Raw genomic sequence first — 25,869 nt, forward strand, 5'->3', positions numbered from 1 at the left:
TCATATGCATAGCAACGGTTTTTTTTTAACTAATAAGAATACATAGATTAAGGAAAAGCCACACTACTAAAATGAGGAGTTTCTTTCTTCATGCATGAGGACACCAAAAAAATCCCACATCGGTGAAGGACAAAGAGATAAACAATGTGGAGTTAGTATAAATACGATGTGTGAGGGCGTGGAAAAAGCATCTTGCGCTTGTGGCAATGAAGCAGCTAGCAGGTACTAAATGGGGCACTTGTGGCAATTGTTGTTACGACGTGGGTAGAGGAAAACTAACTGCTTGATATTGGCCTGCTTTGTTCTAATTTGTATTAGCTCTATAATGCTGCTATTATTGATTAATGATTCATGAATAATCAGGATGGTTCTCATCTTGTTGAAGGCTTCAATGAAATTTTGGCTGAAGAACTTCCTAATGCATAGATTAAGAACAAAAAGAAGGAGGCAAAAAAGAAGAAGAAGAAGAAACTTCCGAGTGAAGAAGGAAATGGTTGTAAGCACAATTTAAACGATACTAATCAACCAAGATCTTAGAACTAGATGATTTTCACAAAACATTAAAGATCAAGAAAGCCTACTTCGATCCATGACGAGAGCGACAACGGTGGCAGAATCACCGGAATTGATTTCTGACTCTTGACCTTTAGACTTGAGAGTTTTCTTGTGATGACTCAGGAAAACTGCGTAATAGGTTGAGAGAGGATCAATCTCTAGAGTTAGCTTTATATAGACTCACCATCAGGGTATAAAGGGAAGTTACCTTTTATTTATTAACCAATAGTATTTATCTTATTTATTATTAAACTAATGGGTATTAATATACTTGGGCCATAATTGTTTCACACGTACAAAACCCACGTACTGGGCTTACAAAACAATTGGGTCTAACATTGTCCCACTTGGCCAATGTGTCGTTATATACCCCGCAGTTTAAGAATAAAACATAATTGCGCGTAGTATAAGATAAATCCATCATAATATCGGTTACATCATAAAGTCATTATCAAGCATGATAACTAATAAGGATCATAGCGGTTGTACATCAATTTATCGACATAGTCCCTTCATGTATCACAATACTAGATTCACACTCAATAAGACACATAATAAGGTATTCATTAGCGGTCCGAATCTTGATCATATAATACATTCATGTATATACTAATCATAATAGAAAACAAGATTCATTACTTCATATCAGAAACAAAATAAACGAGCTCAAAGTGTCAATCACATAAAACATAAAAAAAAATAACATCAAAGGATCCCCATTCTTTCGACATGTTCAGTAAATGTCTTTGGAGACAATCATTTCGTTTATGGATCTGCTACCATAAGCTTTGTGCTAATGTGCTCGATTGAAACCCTTTGTTTCTCAACTTCTTCTTTAACGGCAAAGTATTTTATCTCCATATGCTTAGCACCCTTCGAATACTTGTCGTTCTTAGCGATAGTGTTGACAATTCCAAGCCCCGAAATAAAGTTCTGCAGCCATAATCCATGAACCATAGTCTCAAAGCATGCTACGAACTCAGATTCCATAGTGGATGCAGCAATGACAGTATGCTTCGCACTCTTCCATGAAATTGCTCATTCGGCTAAAAGGAACATATAGCCAAAAGTGGACTTTCTGGAATCCACGCATCCGGCATAATCTGAATCTTAATATCCTATCACCTAGAGGTGATCAGATCTTTTATAAGTGAGTATACGATCATTCGTTCCTTGCAGATACCTCAGTACTTTCTTTGCAGCTTTCCAATGATCTATTCCTGGATTACTTTGATACCTGCCCAGCATTCCGACAGCAAAACTGATGTTTGGCCTGGTACAAGTCTGTGCGTACATCAAGCTTCCAATAATAGATGCATAAGGAATTTGTTTCATCTGTTTGCGTTCCAATTCATTCTTTGGACATTGATTGAGACTAAATTTATCTCCCTTCTGAATTGGAACAGCACCTGCAGAGCGTTTGTCCATTTTGAATCTCTCAATAACTTTATTAATGTATGCTTTCTGAGACAATTCAACCATCCTTGTGATCTATCACGAGATATCTCTATTCCGATCGCATAGGATGCATCACCCATATCTTTCATTTCAAAGTTCTTAGAGAGAAACTCATTGGTTTGACGTAATAAACCAAGATCATTAGTTGCAAGCAAGATGTCGTCAACATACAAAACCAAAATTATAAACTTACTCCCACTTATCTTAAGATATATACATCGGTCAACGATGTTTTCTTTAAATCCTAAAGATGTGACGGTATCATTGAACTTGAGACATCATTGTCGGGAAGCTTGTTTAACTCCATATATTGACTTCTTCAATTTACACACTATATATTCCTTTCCGTCAACCACAAAACCTTCAAGCTGATCCATGAACGCTTCTTCATCTAAATTCTAGTTCAGAAAAGCAGTTTTTACATCTATTTGATAGAACTCTAAATCATAATGAGCTACCACAGTCATAACAATCCTCAAAGAGTCTTTTAAAAACAGGTGATATTAGCTCCATCGATTCCTCCCACGTGGCTCCGCCACTATTTATAGTCCATCTTAGTACGAGCGTAAAGATGAAACAATATGGGTTAAGGCAATTTGAGGGTTCGGCCGGAAAAGTTGACCAAGAAACAAGTCGGTCTTGACTTTTTGGAAAGGCATAACTTGGTCAAGTTAATGCTTCGATACAACTTTGAGCACCCAAATAAACGGACTGAAACAAGTTGAAGCGTCTTCTAGCCAAAACAAAAACAAAAACAAAAAACAAAAAAGTTGAAGTGTTGGTTGTACATCAAGGCTAGAATAGGAATTTCGCACGTGTTTGATATTAGTACTACTAGTATAGTACTTCCTGGTTAGTAGGTATCCTAATTTTGTTTCTGTATTACAGTATATAGATATATATTATAACTTATAAGTATATCAGGCTGATAATGTATGTATCAGCGAAGCCGTCGAGTCAAATTTTTTTATCAATTTTTTTTCTGGGTTTGTCTGTTACATATATCTCGATGCGAAATCATGTTTTAGATTTATAATTTTTAGCTTCTTCTTCAACACCATCGCATTATTCTACACGTTGGACACTCCTCTGCAAACTGCGAGAAGTCAACGCACATACACCACATACATATAAGAAAAAACAACGTATATTCATTCCATTCAAGTAAAAAAAAAAAAAAAAGCTTCAAGCTGCTCTTTTTCCACCCAAACAAAAGAAAAGAAAAGAAAAGAAAAATGTCAACCCAACTCCTCGCTCTCCTTCTTCTCTCAATCGCTTCAGTCTCTGCAGCAATAGGTGATAATAATAATAAAAATAAATAAATAAATATTCACACTTTAATTCACTTCAGGAACCCTCTCAGACACAATAAATCCATATCATTTTTTTTTTATTTTGTTGCCGTTGCAGATCTTAAGAACTCGGACTTCGAGTCGCCGCCGTCGAATCTCCCCGTAAACTCGACGTCTTCTCCGTCCATCGCTCTCTCAGTGAAGAACAACAACACGATTCCCGGTTGGAGTTTCGACGGAAACGTCAGGTACGTGAGTCTCTCCGGCCAAGGACACGGCATTGAATTAGGCGAGGACGGGAAGATCAACCAGACCTTTTTGGCCGGAGACGATTTCTCTGACCACCTTCTGACCTTCACTCTTGGCGTCTCCGGCGAGAACTGCTCTGCGGTGGCCGAGCTGGTGGTCTCGGCGCCGGACAGCAACGGAACGTACTCTTTCAAGAAGGGTTACGGGAAAGAGGGTCGCCAAGTGTACGGGCATTTCCTCGGAACGTGGGGCCAGGGAGAGCCGGTCAACCTTGTCATTAGCAGCAATGACAGCCATACGCCCGAATCCGATCCGGCTAAAGTCTGTTGGCCGGTCGTCGACCAGCTTCGTCTCAAAACCGCGCCAAAGCTAGAGCTCTCTGACGGTAAATATATATATATATATATATATATATATATATATATATATATCTATATCTATCTTATTACTTTCTGATGAGAATCGTCAAGAGACCTGGAACTCTCTTGAATACCATTTTTACCGAAATGTCGGCGGTTGATGGGAATTCCCATGTAAAATTTATAAAGTCGATTTGAAAATCGACGTAATGTTGCTGTAATTTCGGGTTTCCGTCAATTTTAATTCAGCATCTGGGCAATTTTCGATAACAAAATGAAAATATCTACACTCGGTAGCCGGTAGGAGAACCAAATCTTTAAACCTTGATTTCAACCTCTGCTTATAGACTCGCAACTTTGATTACTAATGATATTTCTTACCCTTAAGAACCTAGCTATTTAGTCAGTTATATATCAAGAGTCAAAACATCTCACCTGGTGGTACTTGTTCGAGTCATGCAGGGAATGCGCTGCTGAATGAAGGGTTTGAATCGGGCCCGGAGTTTCCGAGCAACTCTACCGAAGGAATATTGCTCGACTCGACTGCGAGTCCCATCCAATCCCCGCTGCTCGACTGGTCCGTTTCGGGCACCGTTCGGTACATCGACTCCGACCACTTCTTCGTCCCCGAAGGCAAATACGCCGTCGAGCTCGTCTCGGGAGTCTCGGCCGGGATTCAGACCGCGGTCCCGATCACTGCCGGGTCGGCCTGCGTTCTCTCGTTCAAGATCGGAGACGCAAACGACTCGTGCGTTGGAGATTTCGTCGTCGGAGCTCAGGCCGGACCGATGGGTCGGAACTTCACTCTGACGAGTGACGGGACGGGCTCGGCCAAGAACTTCTCGATGCCGTTCACGGCTGAATCGACCACGACCACGGTCGGTTTCGTGAGCTACACGGCAATCCAGACAAAAGACGGGATTCTGTGCGGTCCGGTGATCGATGACGTGTTTCTGAGTGGCAGCGAGTCTCCAGGCTCCGGTGGGACCAAGAAATCTGTTGGGGTTAGAACAGATACGCAAGTGAAGTTTCTGGTTTCTCTACTTTTGTTATCCTTTATATGGTGAGAGAAATTTTTGTTGTAGAGCGTCTGATTTTTCTGCTCTGAGGATTTATATGGATTGTTGGGTTAATTATAACCGATAGATCTGTTGCAAGGATGTCACTTTAATAAGAGAGTATTTTTATCCTTCGCATTCACATTCAATAATTTTAGTGAATCACTAAGAAATGGCATCCAAAAACATCTAACTATGCGATATCAAAGCATGTCATGCTTTTAATGGCTGTTTCTGTATGTCATTACACAGGAGTATGTACGACCCTACTTGAACAGAAACCCAAACCTGGTGTGGACGATTCATGACCGTCCGATCAGAGTCGGATTAACGGTTACTTGATCACCTGGTGGTCATATATTGTAGGGGATCGTTTCAAAAAAATCGCATGTGCTCAAACGCATCCATAATAATCACAAGGAAAGCTAATCATAATCAATCAGATATACTTGTGGGTGTAAACAGGATTTTATGGAACTATTGAGACCAAATACATGTATATTGATTCTTGAATTACTATATCACTCCCGAGAAGAGTGTAATTTCACATGACTGGCACGACCCAACCAGCCATCTTCCCGAATCCGATCACAGTATAAGCCTACTTACTATGTTGCATTTTCTACCAGCGCAGTCGTTCTACACTAAAAAAAGAAAAAGAAAAAAAAAAAAAGCCCAAGTAAATACAGAAGTCGTGAAGGGAAAACAAAATGTATTATTAGGTATGGGTTAGAACTTTAAACTCACCTTCTGGAGCGAAGCTTTAGTATCATCATTCACTTTACAATCTTTTAGTCAAGAATTCACAGCACTGGTCTGTACGGCGCGTTTGAGGAGATATCTATAGTCGTGACTCCGAGACCATTCATCGATTTCCCGAGCACGAAGAACGGGCAGCGGGTGCGAAAGCTGCCTCGTTTGAGCGTTCCTGAATGGCCACAAATAATTTTTGAGTGATCAGATCGGTGTGTTAATGGTGTGATGGTTGTACGCTTTAGTGATAATTACCTTATGTACCACCCAACTGGGCTCGACGAAGCTTTGTCGTAAGAACGAGCTTGTTCCAGAAACGCATCCACGTTGAGTTGGTCGGCCATGGATGGGCAACCCCCAGCTAACTTCATCAGCACAGAGACGACAATCTCTTGTGGCAGCGTAACATAATCAATATCAGATAATCGAAATCAAGACAATGCAAACGTATATTACAGGTTGAGTTCCATGATTTTGTTTTACAGACATACATATATGTGTATATATACCTTGGGGTCTTGGGCCACAAGAAGAGCAGCACGGTCACAAGTCAACTCCGCTGCTCGAAGCCAGCGGAGTAACTGCTCTTCTAAAGTCTGAGCTATCAATGTACCAAGCCCTGAAAACCAACCAGCAGTGATATAAAGACTCGATTTTCATTTGAGAGCAAGTATAGTGAATTGAAAGAGTAATACTCACTTGCTCAGTAAAGCTAGTGGTATTTAATCAAAGAATCGGTTAAATACCTGCCTCGGAAATAAATATAACAAACATTTGGTTTTCCTAGAAAACAAACCTCGTACCTGGTACAGAATGAGCTCCGAGAGTGACAATATTCGCAAAAGTGAGCCAAACACCATGGTCGCATTTCAGATGACCCAACTCATGAGCCAAAACAGCCTGCTTGAAAAACATACCAATTAGCTTTCAACAAAATAAACACACACAAAAAAGCAAAAACAAAACAAAAATAACCTGCAACTCCTTTCGGGTCAAAAGCTCGACAAGGCTAGTGTGGACCACAACAAATGGCTTTTTTCCACTTATGGCTAAAGTATAGGCATTTGGTACGGGGCTTTGCCGAAGGTATAGATCGGGAGGCTCAATATTCAATATCGTAGCTGCTTCGATCATTAACGCGTGTATTTCCGGTAGCTGATGATTCAAATAAAGATAAAGATGTGAGCCAAGAACAGCATATTCGAATTCCAAATGGTCATATAGACGACTATATTTCTTTGATCAGTAAAAAAAAAACCTGATTTTTTGAAACCAGGACCGAAGTTCCTATGTTCTCGAGAAGCATGACTTGTTCGGTAACCGACCCTGCAACGCATAATTGAAGAATATTTTCAGTACACAAGAAAACTGCCTAAATTTATCTTCACATACATGACTAAGTACATATGAATATCCTGACAAATATGTATATGAAGGGCAACAAATTTCAACCACATTAACGTACAGTTCATCTGAACAAAGGAACGTAAATTTGTTACCTAGTAAAGCCTTTCCAAGTTCATTTAACCCCGGAATGGCTCTTAAAATAAGTGTGTTCTGCGCAAGAAAAGAGAAGATTGTGTTAATTGAGAAAGAGCTATCTTTAATCAATCAAGTCGCATTAAAAACAAATAAATTTCCTTCTTCAGGCGTGTCATTTCTTTAAATTACCAAAAACCAAGAACGCAATTCTAAATCAAACAAACAAGCGGTGTCAAATATAAAACCTGCTTATCGAGAGGGTGACGAAAATCGTCGGCGTCAAGATCGCGAAACGCAACGGAGGTCGCTCTGCAAACGAAACGCTCACTCGTCTGACTCTTCCAGGTCTTCGTGGACGACGATCGGAGCCTCAATTTACCTGCACCGGCTGAGCTAAAGCCGGCGAGATTATGAATATTCAAGCCAGCGGAGAAGAAAGACGGCACGGCAATGGAGGCCATGGAAGGAGAGGGAAATTCTTCTCTGAGGTTACGAGATTCGCGGTTCGCAACTGAAATACGTTGCCTTGACTATTTATTTATTTATTTTATTTTATTATTATTTGGATTTTTGAGGCCATAGACCGTACTACTCATGGTGGTCCTTTACCGCCATTTCGTTTTCCGTTCTAGTGCGTGTAAAGGTTAAACACGTCATTTCACTCAAATGGAAACGACATTTTGTTTTATGGGGAAAACGACATTGTTTTTGGAAGAAAACGACATGTCGTATGATAGAAAGCGTCGTCGTCATCTCTGCTCTTTGTTTTATTTCCCATCCCAAATTCACTTCGCAAACTCGCAGTTTGGAGTTCCAGCTTTCACAAAGACATGTAATACGTCGAATTCCAATGATTTTCTTTATTCAATTGATTTTATTATATTTTTTCTTTAATTTATTTTCAATATGAAATTCGAAGGAGGAAATCGGTGAATCGTCCTCCAACACCAGATGTCGCGGAAGATCAAGAGAAAGAGCCCACTCTTCAAGAGCTCATCAACATCAAGGTTGGTTTTTTTTTTTTTAATTTCTTTTTGGATTGATTGATTGTATTTATTCTTCTTGTCTTTCCTTTTCGAAGCTTTTGAGTAAAATATATTCAGTGTGGCGTTTGGTACAGTTGATTGAGAGTGGAGAGAAAGAGAGATTAATGGAGCTTTTAAGGGAAAGGCTTATAGAATGTGGCTGGAAAGATGAGATGAAATCTCTTTGCAGGTTATATTTCTTTTCCTTCAATTTTTTCTTTTTCTTTTTTTTTTTTTTTTTTTTTTTTTTGCTGCTTCCCCAAATTAAAGAAAAATCTGAAGAAAAAAAAAAGCCTGTTAATCATCATGTGTTGTTGTAGACTTGTAGGACTTTCTCAAGATAAAACTTGAAGAAGATGAGAGTTCTTATGTAAAGGAATCTCTGTAACCATGATGTTTACTTTATCTATGTCAAGCAATTGTCTTTACCTTAGTGCAAGTTTGTAGTTAAATTCATTGATGGTGTTTAGCAGCTTTTCTAACAATATCATTGATAGTTTGCAATCAGATTTTAGAATGAAAATCTTCATGATTTTTCATGGGAAATAATAATACCCCAAAGAAAAAACTAATGCTGTTATTCTTTTGAATCATAGGCAGTTTATAAAGAAAAAAGGAAGGACCAACGTTACGGTGGACGATCTTGTACACGTCATCACCCCAAAGGGCAGAGGTAAACGGAAACTATGTCTTCATTAAAATCAAAATTAAAAAAAAATTAATAATAATCACTCTTGTTAGTTGAAATGCTGAACAAAATCTTTCTCTCTTTCTTTTTTTTCCGTCAAAACTTGTTAAGTCCATCGAGATCATCCTTTTTGTATATTGGTGGGAAACTTAGTCAAAGGATGTTTGTGGTGGTTTTTCTTACCTTATATGTGTTTTTTTTTTCCTTTGTTGTCTTTATTGCTCCTCATATTGCTTATGATATGGCTTTGAATATGTTCCTGTGTAGCTTCGATCCCGGATTCTGTAAAAGCCGAGCTTTTGCAAAAGATTCATACTTTTCTTGTCACCGCGGCGGTCTGAGAAAGCATCGCATTGCCTTAGCTTCTGCTTCATAAAATTGTGTTTTACTTTTGTTATAATTAGCTATGCTTGTTACTGCTTCTTGTGTAAAAGTAACAGAAAAATAATTTACTGCTTTGTATTCCAAAATGTCAAACAGTCTTTGGAAGATCATATGATTCTTCTTTGCTGTCTACATTCTCGTCTCGTGTTTGTTTGTATTGGCTCGGCCATTCGCTCCAAGAGAATAAAAAATTCAATGCACAACATATATTTGAATCCAAATTATTTAACTCCATAAAAAAAATTAATAAAATAAAATAAAAAGAAAAATTGTTTAATGCTCGCCAGCCTTGCTTTTATCCTTCTGTTTAAATTTAAGCGTCTGTCGAATAAATACGGGCGCTCTAGCACATAAAATTTGCTATATGATTTATGTTTCGTTCATCTTTTTTTGTTAATTAACCATTCAAACAATGTAAAATAAAATAAAAAGACTCTTTTTTCCCAAACCTATATATTCCCGCCTACTGTTTCACCTTTTTTTAAAATAATTATTATTGACCAGTTGATGTAATCGCTAAAAACAAGAAAATAAAAATCAGCAAACCATATTATTTACTTATTTCACTATTTACATTGGTTTGTTGATTTTTTCCATAAGTAAAGGAATCATTTATTTATTTAGTTATTACGTTTATTTAAGAGAAAATTGTGTATATAAACCACTATTTACACAAGACAAGACGCATACACTATATTATGGAGACGTAACATGAGTTTGACTATTTTTATAATACTTGAATAATTAGGCTATAAGTTTAAATGAAAGTAGTCATTGGCTAGTTATAACCATTTTTTTTTCTTTATTTATGGTTATATTTCTTTAGTATCGATACTTGTAACATTTTAAACAATTTGACGATTATATTTTGCAGAATAACGATTTTTTTTTTTTTTGCATATTAACGACTATTAACGTGTATTTTATGAGCATTTTTGCACTCACTATTGATCGTAGGTTTTTTTTTTCCCAAATTATCATACTTAAATTGCTTACATATACGCTGTTAATATAGGAATTCAAGAATTAACAGTTAATATTACTTTTATTATTAGCAGATAAAATAATACACAACATTTTATAAATATCTTTACTTTTATTAACTATGACTTACAACTATTAACGTATGAACGTAAGTTTTATCATCTACTTGATTTTCTTTACTGGTATCATCATCTTTGCGCCTTTTTCTTCACATATCACCACATATATTTTGTTTACTGTACATAATTATGTTGTTAGTATATATTCACGTGCAAAAAAAAAGCCATAAATTTCATGTTAATGTTATGATTCTGCATGGTTTTCTTCACACGTGTTATCTTCTTTTTCGCTTTATTAACTACTATTAACACACTTAGAAAAACAAAAGAAGACTTTATAGTTAATAGTAGTTAATAATATGTCTGGTAAACTAAAACAAAACTCATGGACAAAACGATGTTCTTGAATTCTAAATTTTTTAATTAATAAAACTGGAATACATGTTTCGACCAAAGAAAAACAAGAATAAATCATAATTATCAATGCAAAAGTCAACACCTTGATCGAAACCGCCGAGATAGAAATATGCCTTGAAAATAGTCATGAACTCACCTGGAAATATAGAAGATCGAAAGTGGCCAAACAAAAACGTGAACCGATAGAAAAGAAAAATTGTTTTTAAACATAAACATAAAAGGTGCTTTAAGGCTCTGCTTCAAAAAAGTTGAAAAGAAAAATAAATTAGCCTTGATTAATTAAATAATAACTAATTTCTACAAATTTGGAAAGAAATCAACTGATTGATATTAATTGATCAATCTTAAATTTTTGTTTAAATTTTGAAATTCAAACCGTGCAAATTATTCAAAAAAGTTGTAGAACACATACAAAGGCCACATTTGTAATTTTACAAGGCTATTTATGATGCACCCTAAATCAAATGGCTAATTTACTTTACATATTAAAATAAATAATTAACGAATTAGTCATATTTATACTTTTAAATTACTATTTAACGTTTTGGTAAATAATCAATTTTTAATACGATTACAATTATTTATAACTATTTTCCACTATTGTCACTACAACAAACAGTGGTAACAATCACAATTTTTATTCTCGGCTTGTCGTGGCTAATTAGCCGCGACTTTTGATGATACAGCCGCGACTTATCGTGGCTGTTGCTATTTTCATCTTTTCATATAAGTGGACTTTTTCTCGCGCTCATTATTTGGTATTTTTGTATAGCCACGACAATTACACGACAATAGCCAGAATTAAAACATGTTTTAACTATTTTAATGTGCGAATTAAAACATATTTTTAACTATTTTACAATTGTTAGTTACAATTATTTATAATTGATTACACAAAAATTAACTATTTACCAAATATTTACTCAACGCAACTAAATAGTAAATCATGCATGTAAATATGACTATATATCTACTAACCCATATTAAAATGTTGGTTAATACAAACGTTGGCTAAATAATTTACGTACGCTATTAAAAATACTTGTTTTTTAATTTGTCCAAAAAAGAAGAAAACTACCAAATATACGCAGAGGTGTAGACCGTGTAATAAAATCAAATAGGGAAAGTGAATCAATCTTCAAACAACCATATCAATTTAAGATCATCACTTCACTTATTTCGGAAACAAAAGTTGTCTTAATTAAAAACCTTAAATCTACTAACACACACCCATTCTCATTCTTCTTCCTTTTCGTTGTTCACCATCTTCTTCGCGCATATATTTCCGCGGCATAATTACGCATTACGAGATTTTCCTTTATCACCAGAATCCACATTTTCCTATTGTGACTACAAACAAAGCACATCAAACAAACAGGTCTCTCGGTGCCCTAAATTTAAGAAAAAAGAAGAACAGGAAGAAAAAAAAAAGCGTAAGAACTTCAATCTCTATTTGATCTTCGCTTTTGATTCTTTGTTCGGCTTCGTTGACCTATATGCCTTTGCATTTCTATTTTCTGCTGTGGGGTTTTTGCATTCATATATATGTGCCACGGAAATAAAATAAGATACCATTTTCCTTTCTTCATATATAGTTCATACCACGCATTACAAGATTTTCAATTCTCTTCTATTCTTTTTTTTTTTTTGTTCGATCATATATCTTTTTTTTTTATATTCTTGATAGGGATATGGGACGCGGAAAACTGCCTCTGCGGCTGATAGAGAAAGAGAGGGCTCGGAGAATAACTTGCGCGAAAAGAAAGAAGGGATTAGCGAAGAAAGCTTACGAGCTAAGCACTCTCTGCGACATCAGAGTCTGCCTCGTCATCCACGATCCCGACGCCGCCGACGGAAATTGCCTGAAAACCTTCCCGGAGAATCTCGGCGAAGTCCACCAGATCGTCGACGATTACTTCTCCGTCAAGGCCAAGAACCCTTCCAACTCGAAGCGCGACAAAACGCTCGCCGATTTCTACTCCGAGCGAATCGCCAAGCTCCGAAACGACGCCGAGAGAGTCTCGTCCCGCGGCGACCCTGTGTGGGACCCGAGGATCGACGACTTCAGTCGCGAAGAGCTCTCGGAGCTTCTCGCTCGCCTGGATCGGAAAATCGACGAGGTCTCCAAGATCAAGGCTGATCGAGAGATGATCAGGAACTTCGACGGCGGTGATTTGAAGAAAGCCACGGTGGTCGCCGAAAATAATGACGGCGCTGAGCCTCATCACCATCACCATCAAGGCTCTTTCTCATCCAACGGTGGTAGTTCCGTTCTGGCGATGTTTGATCATGATCACCAAGCTACGCCGTTCGATGTGAATCAATGGTCGACGACCGCGATGAACTACACTCGGCTTCTAGAAGCGCCGGACTTGTGCGGCTTCGACGCCGTTTTTGAATCTACCTCCGCCGCGGCGCTCGCGAATAATAGTATTATGAATAATAATCAAATAAATCATAATATTAGTGATGGTATTAATGGTAATTACCATTATCATAATGTCGATCACGGGGCCGCGGCGGCTTTGTATCCGATGTATCAGAATGCGTGGTTGTACGGTGGTGGTGGTGGATCGTCTTCTCAGTATTACCGGCCGGGGCAATTCTACCACGGACCGGCCATGTTTGAGTACTCCGGCGGGTCTCAAGAGGACCTCAAGGTTTTCGGAAACCCGAGTCATTTAGGGTTTTTCGGAAAGCCGGGGTCTGGGGTTTAATTTAATTAAGTTTTTATCTCTTAATTTTAAATTTTTTTTTTTTTTTTTTTTTTGCCATTATGTTTTGATGGAACAATAAGTCATGCGAATCCATCGACTTCTTTGTGTTATCGATTCATTTAGCTTTTTTTTTATATAATTATTATTGAAATGTTTTGTTTCAAGAAACGTTATGTGATATTTCAATCTTTGATTGAAGTCTCTCGATTTTTACTTTTCTTTTTCTGTCATGTTTTGTTACTGTTTGGCTGTGCGTTAGTGAGGAGGTACTGTTTGGCGGTGTTCAAAAGTATTATTTTGTCAATGTGACGTGACAATAATACAGGGATATTATTAGACACATTGCAAGCAATTGAGGAAACTTCTCTCGTCTTGAGGAAAAAAAAAAAAAAAAAAAAGATGCTTCTTTCGCTGCTATATTATGGCTGCCTTTTTTATTTATTTTACTTGGTATTGTTGCCATATTTTGATAGACCAAAAACTAAGCTAAAAAAATATAATTCCTTCTCTGTCATGACTCACGACTCATGAGTCATGAGCAGCACATTAGCACGTGGAAATTGATATTAAATTCGGTTATTAACTCGTCGACGTGAATGTTTTTCCTCTGATAAGAATGGCATTAATGTTGTAAATTACTCGAATATGTCTTGATTTATATAAAAGGCCACATTTATTACATAGACTGCTATCTTTTTTTTTTCTTTTCTTTTTTGTCACATTCGTTACGATACGCGGCTAACTTTTAAACCATACAAGCTCAAAATAGAAAAATTATACCGCAAAAGAGACAAATAACATAGAAATTACATAGATAACCATCCAAGGACTTGGTTTAATACAAACACTTCAAGGCCTTCGAAGACCTTCCAAGGCCAACACACACGGCTATCACGTTTCTCTAACAGCATATTGGTGGGTCTATTTTTTATCCACACTTACACATATATAATTATAATTATCATATAATTTATAATAATATTGCCCTTTAAAATACAACTACACACACACGCTCACAAAGTTTCTCAAGAGACTCATCAGCAGCAAAGAGTAGTTATTATTAACCAGGCTCACTCTTTTATATTAAAACCTACTCAAACAAAGATATTTCTCTACCCACGCAGATTTCACCTTCACAAGCTTGCGCTGTATGGAAAATCTGACAATGGCATAAACAAAAACCTACACAGTTGACCAGCTTTCAAAGTCAACGCTTCAGCTTTACGCTGCAGTTCCGGCTTGCTCGCACAGGTCCAACAGATCCAAGGTCTGCAAAGACAATCGAAAATTATAAATAAATTAAAATTTAAAAAAAAATTAAAAAAAAAACATCTCAGCTCCTTCGAGAACTTGATTTCAACCAATAATACCTCCGGGACTGAGAGCTCGAGGCGGAACTTGGGACCGTCGTAGTGATGTAAGACCGGCCTGAAAGAGTCTTCTTCCAGGGCCTTGCAAACTTTTCGGATACGAATCCTTACCTGTTTTCAATAGCAAAGGAAACAAATCGGGGTCAGATAATTCACTCGTATAAAATAATGTTGTCTTCTTTTTATGTTTTTAATTTATGAATTGTACCTGAGCGGGAAACCTCGACTCGCCTTTGCATTTCTTATCTTCCCAGGCAGTTGGGTCGATGTTTGACCCTCCAAAACTAGCTGCCTGTGGAAAAACCCATAAACAAGATCGGCTAATCAGATATTATAAAATCCAGTTGCAAGTAAAAGGGAAAGAAACATGTGATGAAACATTGAGATGAAAGTAGAGAATCATAAAACCAAGAAAAGAGAACAGCATTATATACCCAATGAACCATTAGCAAGTGAGCTTCAACGAATGAATAGTTTCGGAACAAACCTCAAAAATTCCATGCAATTGGTGAGTGGTGTAGTTGTAGAGAAACAGAGGCAATCCCGGGGTAATTGCCCGAACGGAATCCCTATACCTTGGAGGCAAACCTACAAAACTCAATGCAAAAGATACAATAAACAAAAACTGAAGCAACCAAGCAAAGTGAGCTACGAGAGACGAGAATTATGTTTTTTTTTTTTTTACCAAACAACTGTCTTTTCAGATCTTCCTGCATTGTGTCGTTGTTGCAGACAAAGATATAGCCTCCGAGGACTTCGTTTCTCGGGAGAGTCTCTGTGGCCGGCAAGGTCTTGAACCTCTTGTCCACCGCGGCGTTCCCGTTCCCATTCTCAGCACTGTTATTGTTGTTGTTGTTGTTGTTATTCACGCCGCCATTGTTGAACTCCTTGTTCTTCGCCGCGGCGAGATTCGCGTTGTTGCTCTTCGGGTACACGGCGTTGTTCATGTTGTTGTACATGCCGTTCCTCAGCGAGGCCTTGACCGCGTTTTCGCTCATCATTTTGGCGTCCAAGGCAAGCGCGTTGAAGTTGAGGATTTCGCACCTATTGTCTTCTTGGAATCCGAACTTGTTGTTCATCATCATCATCGGCGGCGGTCTCGGCTCGTACGGGCCTTTTGAGAGGTCTAGGTTGTTCATTCGCTCGGATTTCGTGCGGGTTTGCTCGGCCAATTTCGAAGCGGCCAACGACCACTGGTGATCCTCCGAGGCTTTCGATTGGCCGCGGAGCTGATCGCCTAATTGCCAAAAGCTGTCCATCTTAACGAAAAATACCTATGACCTTTGACAAGACAAAACAAAAACCCATATCAAGATTTGTTAATTATGAAACTCTAGGACCAGCAGGATTTCGTTTTGAAGATTCACTAGCTTTTTTGACACAGATTTTATTTTTTTGGTTGTTTTTCCATGAAAAGCTTTGTGAGATTTTCTTTCCCATAAAAATAGAGAATTGATTTTCTACACGCTTGTATCATTTCATTAATAATCCCGTAATGCAATGATGACCAATATATTTCGTGTTTAAAGGTGAAATTTGATATTTTCCAAAGGGGTTCTCAGAAATGTGTGTTTTTTTTACCGTCTCGGCATGCAATTGATTCAGAAATCAAAATAATATCAATAGTAAACTCATTTCTTTTCTTCTCTTTTTTTTCAGCAGTCCAACATAGACAAAATAGGGGACAAAGAACAAAAATTTCAAGGAATATAAAGTCAACGCAGGTTTACGGTTTTTGATTTTCTCTTTAAAATAAAAATAATTAAAAAAAAAACACGGTAAATCAACTCCTTTCTAAACTGATTAATTACCACCACTATTCCAAATCTGAGTCTAAAGCTGAACAAATCAGCCGGAAAAACAAATCCACCAATTTAAATCAAAGATTTAAAGCACGCAATTTGAACAAACCAAAGACATCCAACCAACCAACAAAAATCGAACATTCAAAATCATAAAAAAAAAAAAAAAAAAAAAAAAAAAAAAAAAAATTAAAAATATATACATAAAGAAGTTCACAAAGCTGAGAATTTGCCAGAAAAATAAAAGGCGAAATAAGCAAAGAAGAGAGCTTCAATTACAAGCCCTAGCCAAAGTAACGACCAAATCTAAGGAATTGAATGTCCTAAAATTTGTGCAGATTTACCAGACCTAGATATTGGGAGAGAGAGAGAGAGAGAGAGAGAGAGAGAGAGAGAGAGAGAGAGTGGTACCTTCTATCTGCTGTTTGGCTGTGAAACCCGAAAGACACGACAGAGAAACAAACATCTGCTGGATTTTTCTCCCGTTTTATAGTCCTATATTCCGGAAATACCCTCGTCAGATTTTTGTATTTACTTTGTTCTGCCCCTCTCGAGTTTACAACTTTATTTTTTGTGTTCGACTTCGGTGACTACACAAGTACAGCTGGCAAAGTTTTTGGCATTTTTGTTTGGGTTCGAAAAAAAAAATTATATATATATGCCTCATTTTAGTAAATTTATAATATTTAGTGTGTGTTTGATTTAAACTTCGAGATAGTAAGCAATGTTGACCTATTTATAGAAAATGTATTACTTCAGAGTTCAGACAAAAAAAATTATGACAAATGTATGATTATCACTCGAAGACAAATAAAATTGATGAGTTCATAACTAAAATTTGTCATTAACAACATATTGAAAGTTCAAATTTGTGCAAGAATCAAGTGTTAATAAAAAAATATTCTCATGTGTATAAATTAATATATGAAGGAAAATTTTAAAAGTGTCAATATTTAAATATTTTAATTGATAGTATCAATACGTGTCAAACTTTAATTATTTTGCTTACAAATCTAAAATTATCTATTTGACTAGTTTTTTAAGAGTTAAAATATTATATTTTCTTATCAATTACTTTTGAACACTATATTGTGTAAGATGTTAATTGTCAATTCTAATTACTTTTTCAAGTCTAGTTCTCTTTATTGGTTAATTTGTGTTGTTTTTTTTAACAATATCATTAATTATGTAGAAGTTTATCTCCACTGCAAACTTTGTATTCACTCCTCATTAATATCATCAATAATACAGTTTTCGTTCTAAAAAAAATTATCAAATAATTAGTTTTATTTATAACATCAAATTAATTATTTTAATATTATACAACTAAGACATATAATAACAACTCTTTATGGGGCGTTAGCATGAGCTTGTGTCACATCGCGAGTCTCTGCGACGCATCGAAATGTCACATGATGTTTCAACGGGTCATAACTTCTTGCTCAAGGCAAGGTACTCCAATGTAACCATTACATATATAATTCTAACGTCTTATTGATTTCATTCATTATATTTATATCAAATCTTGCAAACAAAATTGGTATTTATTATGATCGTGAATCTTATGTTCCTGCTTTTATATTCTCTACTTAGATGCCACCAAAATTGCCCTCTGCAAAATATAAAGGCAAATCGAGCTAATAGCAGTACGTATTACTCTAGAATGCTAGTAACTTATTGTAATTGTATTTCTCACTCGCTCTTTCTTTTTTTTTTTTTAACGAGATTTTGAATTTTTGTATTGTAATTTAAGTTTCTTAAGAAATAGGTAAAATATTCTTAGTGAGGAGGCATTTTAATTAAAATCAAAAGATAAAGAATGCTCGAGTTACCAAACACATATCACTTTAGCCACTTCGGTTTAAATTTTGTTTCGAATAGTCAACTCAACACATAATATAAACCAATTAATTCAAATAATCAATTTTATTTGTTTACTATAGCAATTTTTAAAAAAAAAAAACGAAAGTGGCCTGTCCAACTCAAAGCAGCCGGTTAATTGTATCTGTATTCATATTATTATTTTGTACGGGAAGAATACTGGACATATTTTTGTCTCTTAGTTGGGTGTATCACTTTTTTAAAAAAAAGCATGTTCACTACTTTGAGCTTTAATGGTGGTGTTAGATTTTATTTATCTATTATGATTATTATTCTTGCCTGAATAATTTGATACTTTCATCATTTTAAATAATTGTTTATAAGTAACTCAATTATAACTTTAGCAAGTACAACTCACTCCTTCGGCACCACAAGAAAGAACAACTCACACTAAATGAATAGTAGGTTTGTTTTTTGGAAGCTATCGATTGTATGGTCATGGATAACATTTTTAATACTTGAATTCCTTAATCACTTAACAATATGCTTTTTAGATCGACCCGTTTAGATAATGCTTGCAAGAATAAACAGCTAACACATATACTATTCTTTAATAAATATGTTGTCTATATCGTCTTAACTTGTTTCTTTTCAAAAATTGGGATACTCATGTTTCAGTTTTTAACTTATAAATAGATATACAACGGATATATATATATATATATATATATATATATATATATTGATAAAAACAAAATAATTTAATATATTTTAAAACAAAAGGAAAATTCAAAATTTTCTCAAAATAAGATGAAAAGTGGATCACACAACTGCACGTTTTGTATAATACGAAGCACAAAAATCGTACGAAATTTCACTTTGTCTAAGCTTGGTAACGAAAAAAAACCATAGCGTCAAGTGCATATCGAGAAGTATCTAAAGAGAAAAATGCGATGATTGGAGAATTGTCTCGCTTTGAACCAAACAAGAGACGAAATAATTCTATTATCAACGACATACGCAATGATCTTATAATCAATAACCGACACAATGGTGATGAAGATGAAGTGTACAAGGGTGACGAAAATGACGGACACAACAATGACGGAGATGACGGACACAATGGTGACGAAGATGAAGAATTTGTGGACCCCGATGAATATGAAGAATGTTAAAATGTACGTGAAAGTTGATGGGTGTTGTGCAGTGATTTGAATGTGGCAGATTACGGCTTACAAGAGTAGACACTCTTGTTCGCACGTGGTTTGAACAGAGGGTCATCGAGTAGCTGCACCATAAAATAATTGGTCATGTCTTTAATATAAAGTATTCTATTAGCTCTTTGGCTGAGTATTACACTCATAACGTCAGAGAGGAAGTTAAGACACTATGAAGTGTTGACATATCGTACGAGAAGGCTTGAATATCTAGAGAGAAGGCTATTGGGTGCGTGAGTGATATATGCCTCAACAATTTTATAAGAAGTTAATGTCTTGGTTATACATGTTGTAGCAAAATAATCCACATGAGTTTAAATCCATGCGAAAACTTTGAATCCGCGTCAACCACTGTCAAAACTCGTCGGAGCACCTCGTAGTCCATCATAGCCCATCGGATTCTGTCGAAAAAATGAACTAGAGTGAGAGAGAGGAAGACCGAGTGAGTGAGGGAGAGAGACAGTAAAAATGAGAGGAAAAAATAAGAAAAAAACATGTATTTATTGGATTTAAAGCGTATTTTTTCTCCATTTTTGAGATAAAAATATAGTTTTAGATATTTTTTAAATCAATTGGTGTAGTCTTGATATTTTGCCACATGAAGTCCACTTTATCAATTTCTCTTATTAGTAACATGGACGTGATGGATAACATGTAGTATAATATAAAATATAATTGCTTCATAATTCATTATTTTAAATTTGGGATATTATAATCTGATACATCACCTAGTTTATGCATCACTTATATTATATTAGATTCATCTAATTCAATGTCCGACGGGCCAATGCACATGGTTGCCATGATTTAAGTTTTGCATAATTTGTTTATTTCACAATTAAATAAAAGAACAAATAAATACTGTAGAGACCATCCACAGCTTGACGAATTTGAAAAGATAATATTTTATTTACATTATAATAATTTGCTATAGTTATTATTTTGATATTAAAATTGTACACATACATTATATTTATTTAAATTTTTCTCATGACTTCTTCAAATTATATATATATATATATATATATATATATATATATATTTCAAAAAACCTGATTTCTTCTTGTGTTTTTTCTTGATTCGTTTCGTATTTAATTTTGTATTCACATTATATATCTCGGATAAGATCTCGCAAATTGTACGTACGAATCCATACGTTTAAACTTTGCTAAAGCCTGACTTACTTTGAAATTGAGCCTCAAATTATCGTTGAGAGATCCAAATTGCAATGAGTAATAATAATTATAATTTGCAAAATGTTAAATTGAAAAGCAACTGGAAATGGTTGTTCCCTATATAGCCATAGTTAAACATGTGAATCTTATATTAGTTACGATTTCGTTAATAGTGGGTAAATAACCATTCCCGTTATTTAACAAATAGTAATTGACTTATTAGCCCCTATTACACACACTAGTACAAAAAATAGCATTGGGTGCGATTTTTTTCGCACCTAAAAGTCAAAAGTCGCACCCAATGACACCTTTAGGTGCGACTTTAGGTGCGACTTTTCCGCACCCAAAAGTCCGCACCTAAAGGTCTTTGGGTGCGGAAAAGTCGCACCCAAAAGTCATGACTTTCGGGTGCGACATTTAGGTGCGACTTTCCGCACCTAAAGTCGCACCCAAAAGTCACCAAGAAATGATGCTTTAGACGTCACTCTATTATAAAGTGACTTTAAATCTTTGAAAAACGTAATTATTATCAATGCTTTAGTTGTCACCTGATTTAAAAGTGACTTCGATTCTTAATTTATTTATAAAAATAAAAAGAAATTAAATACATGCACACAAACACCAACCGAGCCACAAAACACTACAGAATCATCAAACTAATCTAAAAAATTAAAAGCCCCAAATCATAATTCCTCAACCCTAATTTTTTTCCAATTTTCGGCCAAAAATTCAAACACACGCTTAAAATTCCCAGCTTTAAAACCTTGTTTTCAAAAATTCATAACTCAATCAAATCCATTCGATAAACTCAACTTCGTTCGTGTTTTCTGACTGCTCTGCATTCTCCTTCACCTTTTCCAGCGCCACAGCTTCGATAAGAATATCCTGGTTTGACCTCAAGCCCAGGCTCTCTGCAATTGTCACCAGGATTTCTGAGCCAACTCCACCATCGTCCACTTGATCTTGTGCAGCATCTCTAAAGAGAGTAGACATTTGCTCATATCCCAGATGCCTAATTTTCTGCACACAGTGCTGCAACCAAACAAGCAAAGTTAGGCAGCCTAAATTACCATCCTATCGGTGGTTCTAATACAACTTAATGCTTGTGAACTATCCAGAAATTTGTTTAACAATCAAATAGATGTCTTGAGTTTTAAGACGTGCCTAGGATAAGCAAGCATAAGCCTAAAAGTAAGCCATGAACTAACCTAACACAAAACTATTTAGAATTAATAACAGACCGTAAACTCTAGGGAGTAAATTATATAGGACAACATAACATAAAAGAAAGTCATATTCATGAGGAGAACGAGGTTCTAAGTATAAGCATCATTAACCTCGGAAGATAAATTCGAACTAGTCATGATCAATTCGAAGTAGAGTGAATGATGCATCAACAAAAAGAGTGAACACGGTCACAATAGATGAGAAGTCTGAATCCTGAAACCTTTAGATTTCGGGTCATTGTTTCATAGGAGTAGCCCATGGTCATGGATATCAAACTTACTGATGATATTATTATATAATTGCTACTAAAGTTCATTTCATTTTCCATAATTATTATTATTACTAGCACATTTTTAACGCTGACACCCTTTTCCCTAAGCTACCATTATTATTAGTAAAGCTGATATCCTATTTCATAAGCTACTACTATGAAACTAGCTATGTGTAATCGAGGATACCTTTCATTAAGAAGAAATATTCTACATTTTTTTAGTCCACATATTGCAGAACCTCAAGTTATAAGATGCTTTTTCTCTCATTGTAACATTATGAAATACTAGAGGTAAATACCAATAACCAATGGATATAACGATAATGATAACAAAGTTCTTGTTTGGTACCTCAAGAGACGTAGAATCTAATCCATCAGGAAGACCTTGATCAGAAGACTTAAGAAGCAGCAAGATATCCAAGGCTGCCGTCTGAATCTTAGATACAAGTACTTCACTTTGCAGTACCTGAAAAAACATTCAAAGAAATGAGCTTATAAGCCTTATACAGTTGCTTGAATTGAAGATTTATCACCCTCATATATGTATATATATATATATATATATATATATATATATATTGATACAATAATAACAAAATGTTCTACAACTACTAAATTAGTAAAGCCACGAGTGGATAGGATTCCATTATTCAGTACATGCACCTTGTTTAACAATTTTTTACCTGAACTAGACCCCAACAAGACCCAAAACTATTAGTTGCCATAAGCAATCTTAAGCATTTCCCACTGATTTTTTTTAATTATTTCCATTTCTTGTGACCTTGGAAATCTGGAAATCGGCAGAATCGATTATAAAAATCTATTCTAAACAACAAACAATCACAAGAATACTCACAGATCAAGGTCATTAAACAAAAGAAAATTGCTTCACAATTTTTTTTAAAGAAAAAACGGGTAAAGAAAATTGCTTCACATGAAACCTTGTTACTTACAAAATAAACTTTACTTGACAATTGCTGCAAGTTTTCAAACTGTTCCTTAAGATCATCAATAAAGCAACCTAGATCCTCAAACGTGTTTTTGAGATCTTCGCCGGAAGCTACTTCCGAGTCAATAATTGTATCAAGTACTGGTTTCAATAACTTCAATATCTCTTCTGCCCCGTGGTAATACTTCAGAACTGGTTCTGAGTTTATATTATCACATGAAGCTAAACAGAAAAAAGAGGAGATGTTACTGAGAAGTGCCTTTAAGATCGATATCTTCATTGCACCTGTGCAAATCAATCAAAGACATTAAATTGGTCCCATTAACATAATGGATGGTAGCCAAGAAAGAAAACAAGTGTTTATGGATTCAAGAAATGTGAATAGCAGGAAAGAAAGGATCAACCTTAATGTATTCAATATGTTAATTAAAAATGAAATAAAATCAAAGAGGTTGACTGAATTAGTATTGAACCAAAGAGTCACTTGTGCTAAGATACAATATAAATTATATAATGTCCGATTCCTCCCTAACACTCTACTGAAAATAAATATCATAAAAGCAAAGTACGATTTCCTAACATATATTTTTCCTGGTAAAGAACTCCATAACCATGCCACGGGGTTATAAGACAAAGTACGAGACAATACCTTCTTCCGCAAAAACCAATAACTTCAAAAATCAAGGCAATCTTCCCAACATTTCTTATGCTTGAGAACACGAAGTTATCCGATAAAATACTGGACCCTAACTAAGAATCAACACAAGCTCGAAATAAGCAGGTAGAGCTATCAGTTTTCACCTCAGAAGTCCTGCACAAACAGGTCCAACATATCAATCATTAAGTTGCAAAACCTATATTATTTCCAAAATATACATCACATATCTTCTTAGAAATATACAGGCCAACGTATTCAATACAAAGCTGAGAAAAAACTAAAGCTATTTAATTTATTACCAAAAACGACAGTGAAAGATGAGTAAATTTCGTTCCCGAACTCATATTATCCTGGCGGCTACAAGATTGTTAATTACTATCGATAATACACATATACTATACACACAGTTTTTATATAATCCAAGAAAATTTAGATTAAGGCACGCCAAGATTGGCAAAGACAATCTAAAACCATGATAACAACTTAAGCTTGAAGAAAACATTTTTTTGACGCACAACAAAATGAATACGAAAGACAAAAAGCTACTAAGAAAAAAAAATGGAAATCAATCATATCCATAACCACAAGAATCATCACCGAAATCCATTCCAAAACATAACCAAACCATCAAACTCAATTAAAATAAAAAAAACCCCCAAATTCCTAAAACGAACCCTAGAATCCGAATTAAGAAGTGGGGAAGAAGATTTTCTTTACCTTGCTTCCCGAATTCCAGTCTCCTCGGCGCCGTCTCCCTCTTTTCTCGGCGTCCTCGGCGTGCTCGCGGCGGCGCTCGCTCCTTCTCGGCCGCGCGCGCGAGGTGATGCTCGGTCTCGGTGGCTGCTGTCGGCCGCCCGTCCTCTCCCTCGGTGGCTCTCCTTCTCAGTCTCGCTTTCTCGCTCCCCCTCAATCTCTCTTTCTCTCTCAATCTCTCTTTCTCTCTCTCGGCCACTCAGCCTCTTCTTCTTCTTTTCTTTTCTCTTCTTCTCTTTCCTTTCTCTTCTTCTTCTAATGAGATAGACTTTGGCAGAGTAAGTAAAAACAGGGAACGAAATTTTAGAAGTGAAATAGGAGGGAACAAAATCCCGCTTAATTTTCCAAATGTTTTGGACTTTTGGGTGCGACTTTGTCGCACCTAAAGGTATGATAAGCTTTTGGGTGCGACTTTTCGCACCCAAATTTAAAAAAAATTAGCGAAATTTTTTGGTTATTTCAGTGACATTTGGGTGCGAAAAGTCGCACCCAAAAGTAATTTTTGGTGCGACTTTTAGGTGCGAAAAGTCGCACCCAAAAGTCATCCGCACCGAAAAACTGTATTTGTAGTAGTGACATAAATTTCAGTTTCCTATATTAAAACATCGTTAAATTTGATTAAATATATTTATTGATTTAATTAATATTAATTAGTTGATTTCTTTCCAAATTGTCCTCTCTCATTGTTTTTGTTGATCATTTTCATAAAAAGTTTGTTTCAAATCCTTCTTATTTTCTTTTCAATGTGTTTTTAGTTTCTTAAGTATTTTTTGTCCGTATCCTATCACCGACTATTAAAAATTATTCGTATATTTATAATGTTTATTTTTTTCAATTATTAACATGATTTATTTAGACTACTTGCTTAATTTTTAGATAATTTTATTTAAACTTTACTATAAAAAAGTTTAATTTTATAAACTATGTGCCTAACTTTTTTTAAAAAATTTGCACTTAATGCCCTAATAAATATTAGGTTGACCATGCCCCTATCATAATAATTACACGTCGTACAAACATGTACACGTAAGGTAGCAAACCAAATCCAAAGAAGGCACGTCTTACGTTCATAATTAACCACATTACCATTTAGAGCATCTTTAATGGTTTAGCTAAATGTATTAGCTCCATTTACCACATAGATTT

The 25,869-nt window shown here is 35.6% G+C and overlaps 6 protein-coding genes across 10 annotated transcripts; 3 read left to right on the forward strand and 3 right to left on the reverse strand.

Annotated features, from left to right (window-relative positions):
* The first annotated feature begins 2,931 nt into the window (after positions 1-2,931).
* Positions 2,932-5,100, forward strand: LOC149406368 (Emb:.1 protein, putative (Protein of unknown function, DUF642)). Its single transcript, XM_089601449.1, has 3 exons — positions 2,932-3,309; positions 3,424-3,939; positions 4,376-5,100. Exons 1-3 carry the CDS (start codon positions 3,249-3,251, stop codon positions 4,978-4,980), a joined length of 1,182 nt encoding a protein of 393 aa, XP_089457575.1. The 5' UTR covers positions 2,932-3,248; the 3' UTR covers positions 4,981-5,100.
* A 351-nt stretch (positions 5,101-5,451) lies between these two features.
* Positions 5,452-7,772, reverse strand: LOC149406369 (Peptidase family M48 family protein). Of its 3 annotated transcripts, none has more exons than XM_089601600.1 (9): positions 7,452-7,756; positions 7,224-7,281; positions 6,983-7,050; positions 6,700-6,879; positions 6,528-6,624; positions 6,234-6,343; positions 5,980-6,113; positions 5,719-5,899; positions 5,452-5,610 (listed from the first exon to the last, which is right to left on the reverse strand). In XM_089601600.1, the coding sequence occupies exons 1-8, from the start codon at positions 7,665-7,667 to the stop codon at positions 5,767-5,769; spliced, it is 996 nt and encodes a 331-aa protein (XP_089457726.1). In that variant the 5' UTR covers positions 7,668-7,756; the 3' UTR covers positions 5,452-5,610; positions 5,719-5,766. The 3 variants fall into 3 exon arrangements, 2 of the variants coding, with proteins under 2 accessions (XP_089457726.1, XP_089457652.1); XM_089601526.1 differs by having other exon boundaries at positions 5,452-5,615; positions 7,452-7,754; XR_016293860.1 differs by lacking the exon at positions 5,452-5,610 and having other exon boundaries at positions 5,760-5,899; positions 5,980-6,115; positions 7,452-7,772.
* Positions 7,773-7,981: 209 nt separating this feature from the next.
* On the forward strand, positions 7,982-9,508 carry LOC149406370 (transcription/mRNA export factor). Its single transcript, XM_089601847.1, has 5 exons — positions 7,982-8,038; positions 8,126-8,213; positions 8,327-8,421; positions 8,828-8,904; positions 9,187-9,508. Coding segments are annotated over exons 1-5 (336 nt in total). The 5' UTR covers positions 7,982-8,036; the 3' UTR covers positions 9,261-9,508.
* Positions 9,509-12,405: 2,897 nt separating this feature from the next.
* Positions 12,406-13,480, forward strand: LOC149406371 (uncharacterized). Its single transcript, XM_089612820.1, has one exon. The coding sequence runs from the start codon at positions 12,455-12,457 to the stop codon at positions 13,478-13,480; it is 1,026 nt and encodes a 341-aa protein (XP_089468946.1). The 5' UTR covers positions 12,406-12,454.
* A 787-nt stretch (positions 13,481-14,267) lies between these two features.
* On the reverse strand, positions 14,268-17,204 carry LOC149406372 (DCD (Development and Cell Death) domain protein). The gene is made up of 6 exons (XM_089601740.1): positions 17,064-17,204; positions 15,536-16,131; positions 15,338-15,438; positions 15,059-15,142; positions 14,851-14,961; positions 14,268-14,749 (listed from the first exon to the last, which is right to left on the reverse strand). The coding sequence occupies exons 2-6, from the start codon at positions 16,107-16,109 to the stop codon at positions 14,702-14,704; spliced, it is 918 nt and encodes a 305-aa protein (XP_089457866.1). The 5' UTR covers positions 16,110-16,131; positions 17,064-17,204; the 3' UTR covers positions 14,268-14,701.
* Positions 17,205-21,434: 4,230 nt separating this feature from the next.
* Positions 21,435-24,896, reverse strand: LOC149406373 (U-box domain-containing protein 2-like). 3 transcript variants are annotated; one of them, XM_089626235.1, is made up of 5 exons: positions 24,688-24,896; positions 23,962-24,123; positions 23,331-23,597; positions 22,713-22,829; positions 21,435-21,897 (listed from the first exon to the last, which is right to left on the reverse strand). In XM_089626235.1, exons 3-5 carry the CDS (start codon positions 23,370-23,372, stop codon positions 21,655-21,657), a joined length of 402 nt encoding a protein of 133 aa, XP_089482361.1. In that variant the 5' UTR covers positions 23,373-23,597; positions 23,962-24,123; positions 24,688-24,896; the 3' UTR covers positions 21,435-21,654. The 3 variants fall into 3 exon arrangements, with proteins under 3 accessions (XP_089482361.1, XP_089482352.1, XP_089482357.1); XM_089626226.1 differs by having other exon boundaries at positions 23,317-23,597; XM_089626231.1 differs by having other exon boundaries at positions 23,317-23,597; positions 24,114-24,123; positions 24,688-24,890.
* Between the last annotated feature and the right edge of the window lie 973 nt (positions 24,897-25,869).

Source organism: Urtica dioica, chromosome 1 (assembly GCF_054948205.1).
Source record: "Urtica dioica subsp. dioica isolate 48M chromosome 1, U.dioica_male_clone48M_v1_H2, whole genome shotgun sequence".
Taxonomy (NCBI): Eukaryota; Viridiplantae; Streptophyta; class Magnoliopsida; order Rosales; family Urticaceae; genus Urtica; species Urtica dioica.

Bases quoted from the DNA above. Each gene is read 5' to 3' on its own strand.
- LOC149406368 (XM_089601449.1), top strand. From the start codon at position 3,249: ATGTCAACCCAACTCCTCGCTCTCCTTCTTCTCTCAATCGCTTCAGTC. The intron at 3,310-3,423 runs GTGATAATAATA...TTGCCGTTGCAG, and splicing joins TTCAGTCTCTGCAGCAATAG to ATCTTAAGAACTCGGACTTC. The intron at 3,940-4,375 runs GTAAATATATAT...CGAGTCATGCAG, and splicing joins AAAGCTAGAGCTCTCTGACG to GGAATGCGCTGCTGAATGAA.
- LOC149406369 (XM_089601600.1), bottom strand. From the start codon at position 7,667: ATGGCCTCCATTGCCGTGCCGTCTTTCTTCTCCGCTGGCTTGAATATT. The intron at 6,625-6,699 runs GTTATTTTTGTT...TTTTTCAAGCAG, and splicing joins TGACCCGAAAGGAGTTGCAG to GCTGTTTTGGCTCATGAGTT. The intron at 5,900-5,979 runs GTAATTATCACT...GTGGCCATTCAG, and splicing joins CCAGTTGGGTGGTACATAAG to GAACGCTCAAACGAGGCAGC.
- LOC149406370 (XM_089601847.1), top strand. The intron at 8,214-8,326 runs GTTGGTTTTTTT...CGTTTGGTACAG, and splicing joins AAGAGCTCATCAACATCAAG to TTGATTGAGAGTGGAGAGAA. The intron at 8,905-9,186 runs GTAAACGGAAAC...GTTCCTGTGTAG, and splicing joins CATCACCCCAAAGGGCAGAG to CTTCGATCCCGGATTCTGTA.
- LOC149406371 (XM_089612820.1), top strand. From the start codon at position 12,455: ATGGGACGCGGAAAACTGCCTCTGCGGCTGATAGAGAAAGAGAGGGCT.
- LOC149406372 (XM_089601740.1), bottom strand. From the start codon at position 16,109: ATGGACAGCTTTTGGCAATTAGGCGATCAGCTCCGCGGCCAATCGAAA. The intron at 15,143-15,337 runs GTTTGTTCCGAA...GTTTTTCCACAG, and splicing joins AATTGCATGGAATTTTTGAG to GCAGCTAGTTTTGGAGGGTC. The intron at 14,962-15,058 runs GTACAATTCATA...TATTGAAAACAG, and splicing joins AGTCGAGGTTTCCCGCTCAG to GTAAGGATTCGTATCCGAAA.
- LOC149406373 (XM_089626226.1), bottom strand. From the start codon at position 23,592: ATGAAGATATCGATCTTAAAGGCACTTCTCAGTAACATCTCCTCTTTT. The intron at 22,830-23,316 runs GTAAGTAACAAG...ATGTTTTTTCAG, and splicing joins TGTCAAGTAAAGTTTATTTT to GTACTGCAAAGTGAAGTACT. The intron at 21,898-22,712 runs GTACCAAACAAG...GTTTGGTTGCAG, and splicing joins TAGATTCTACGTCTCTTGAG to CACTGTGTGCAGAAAATTAG.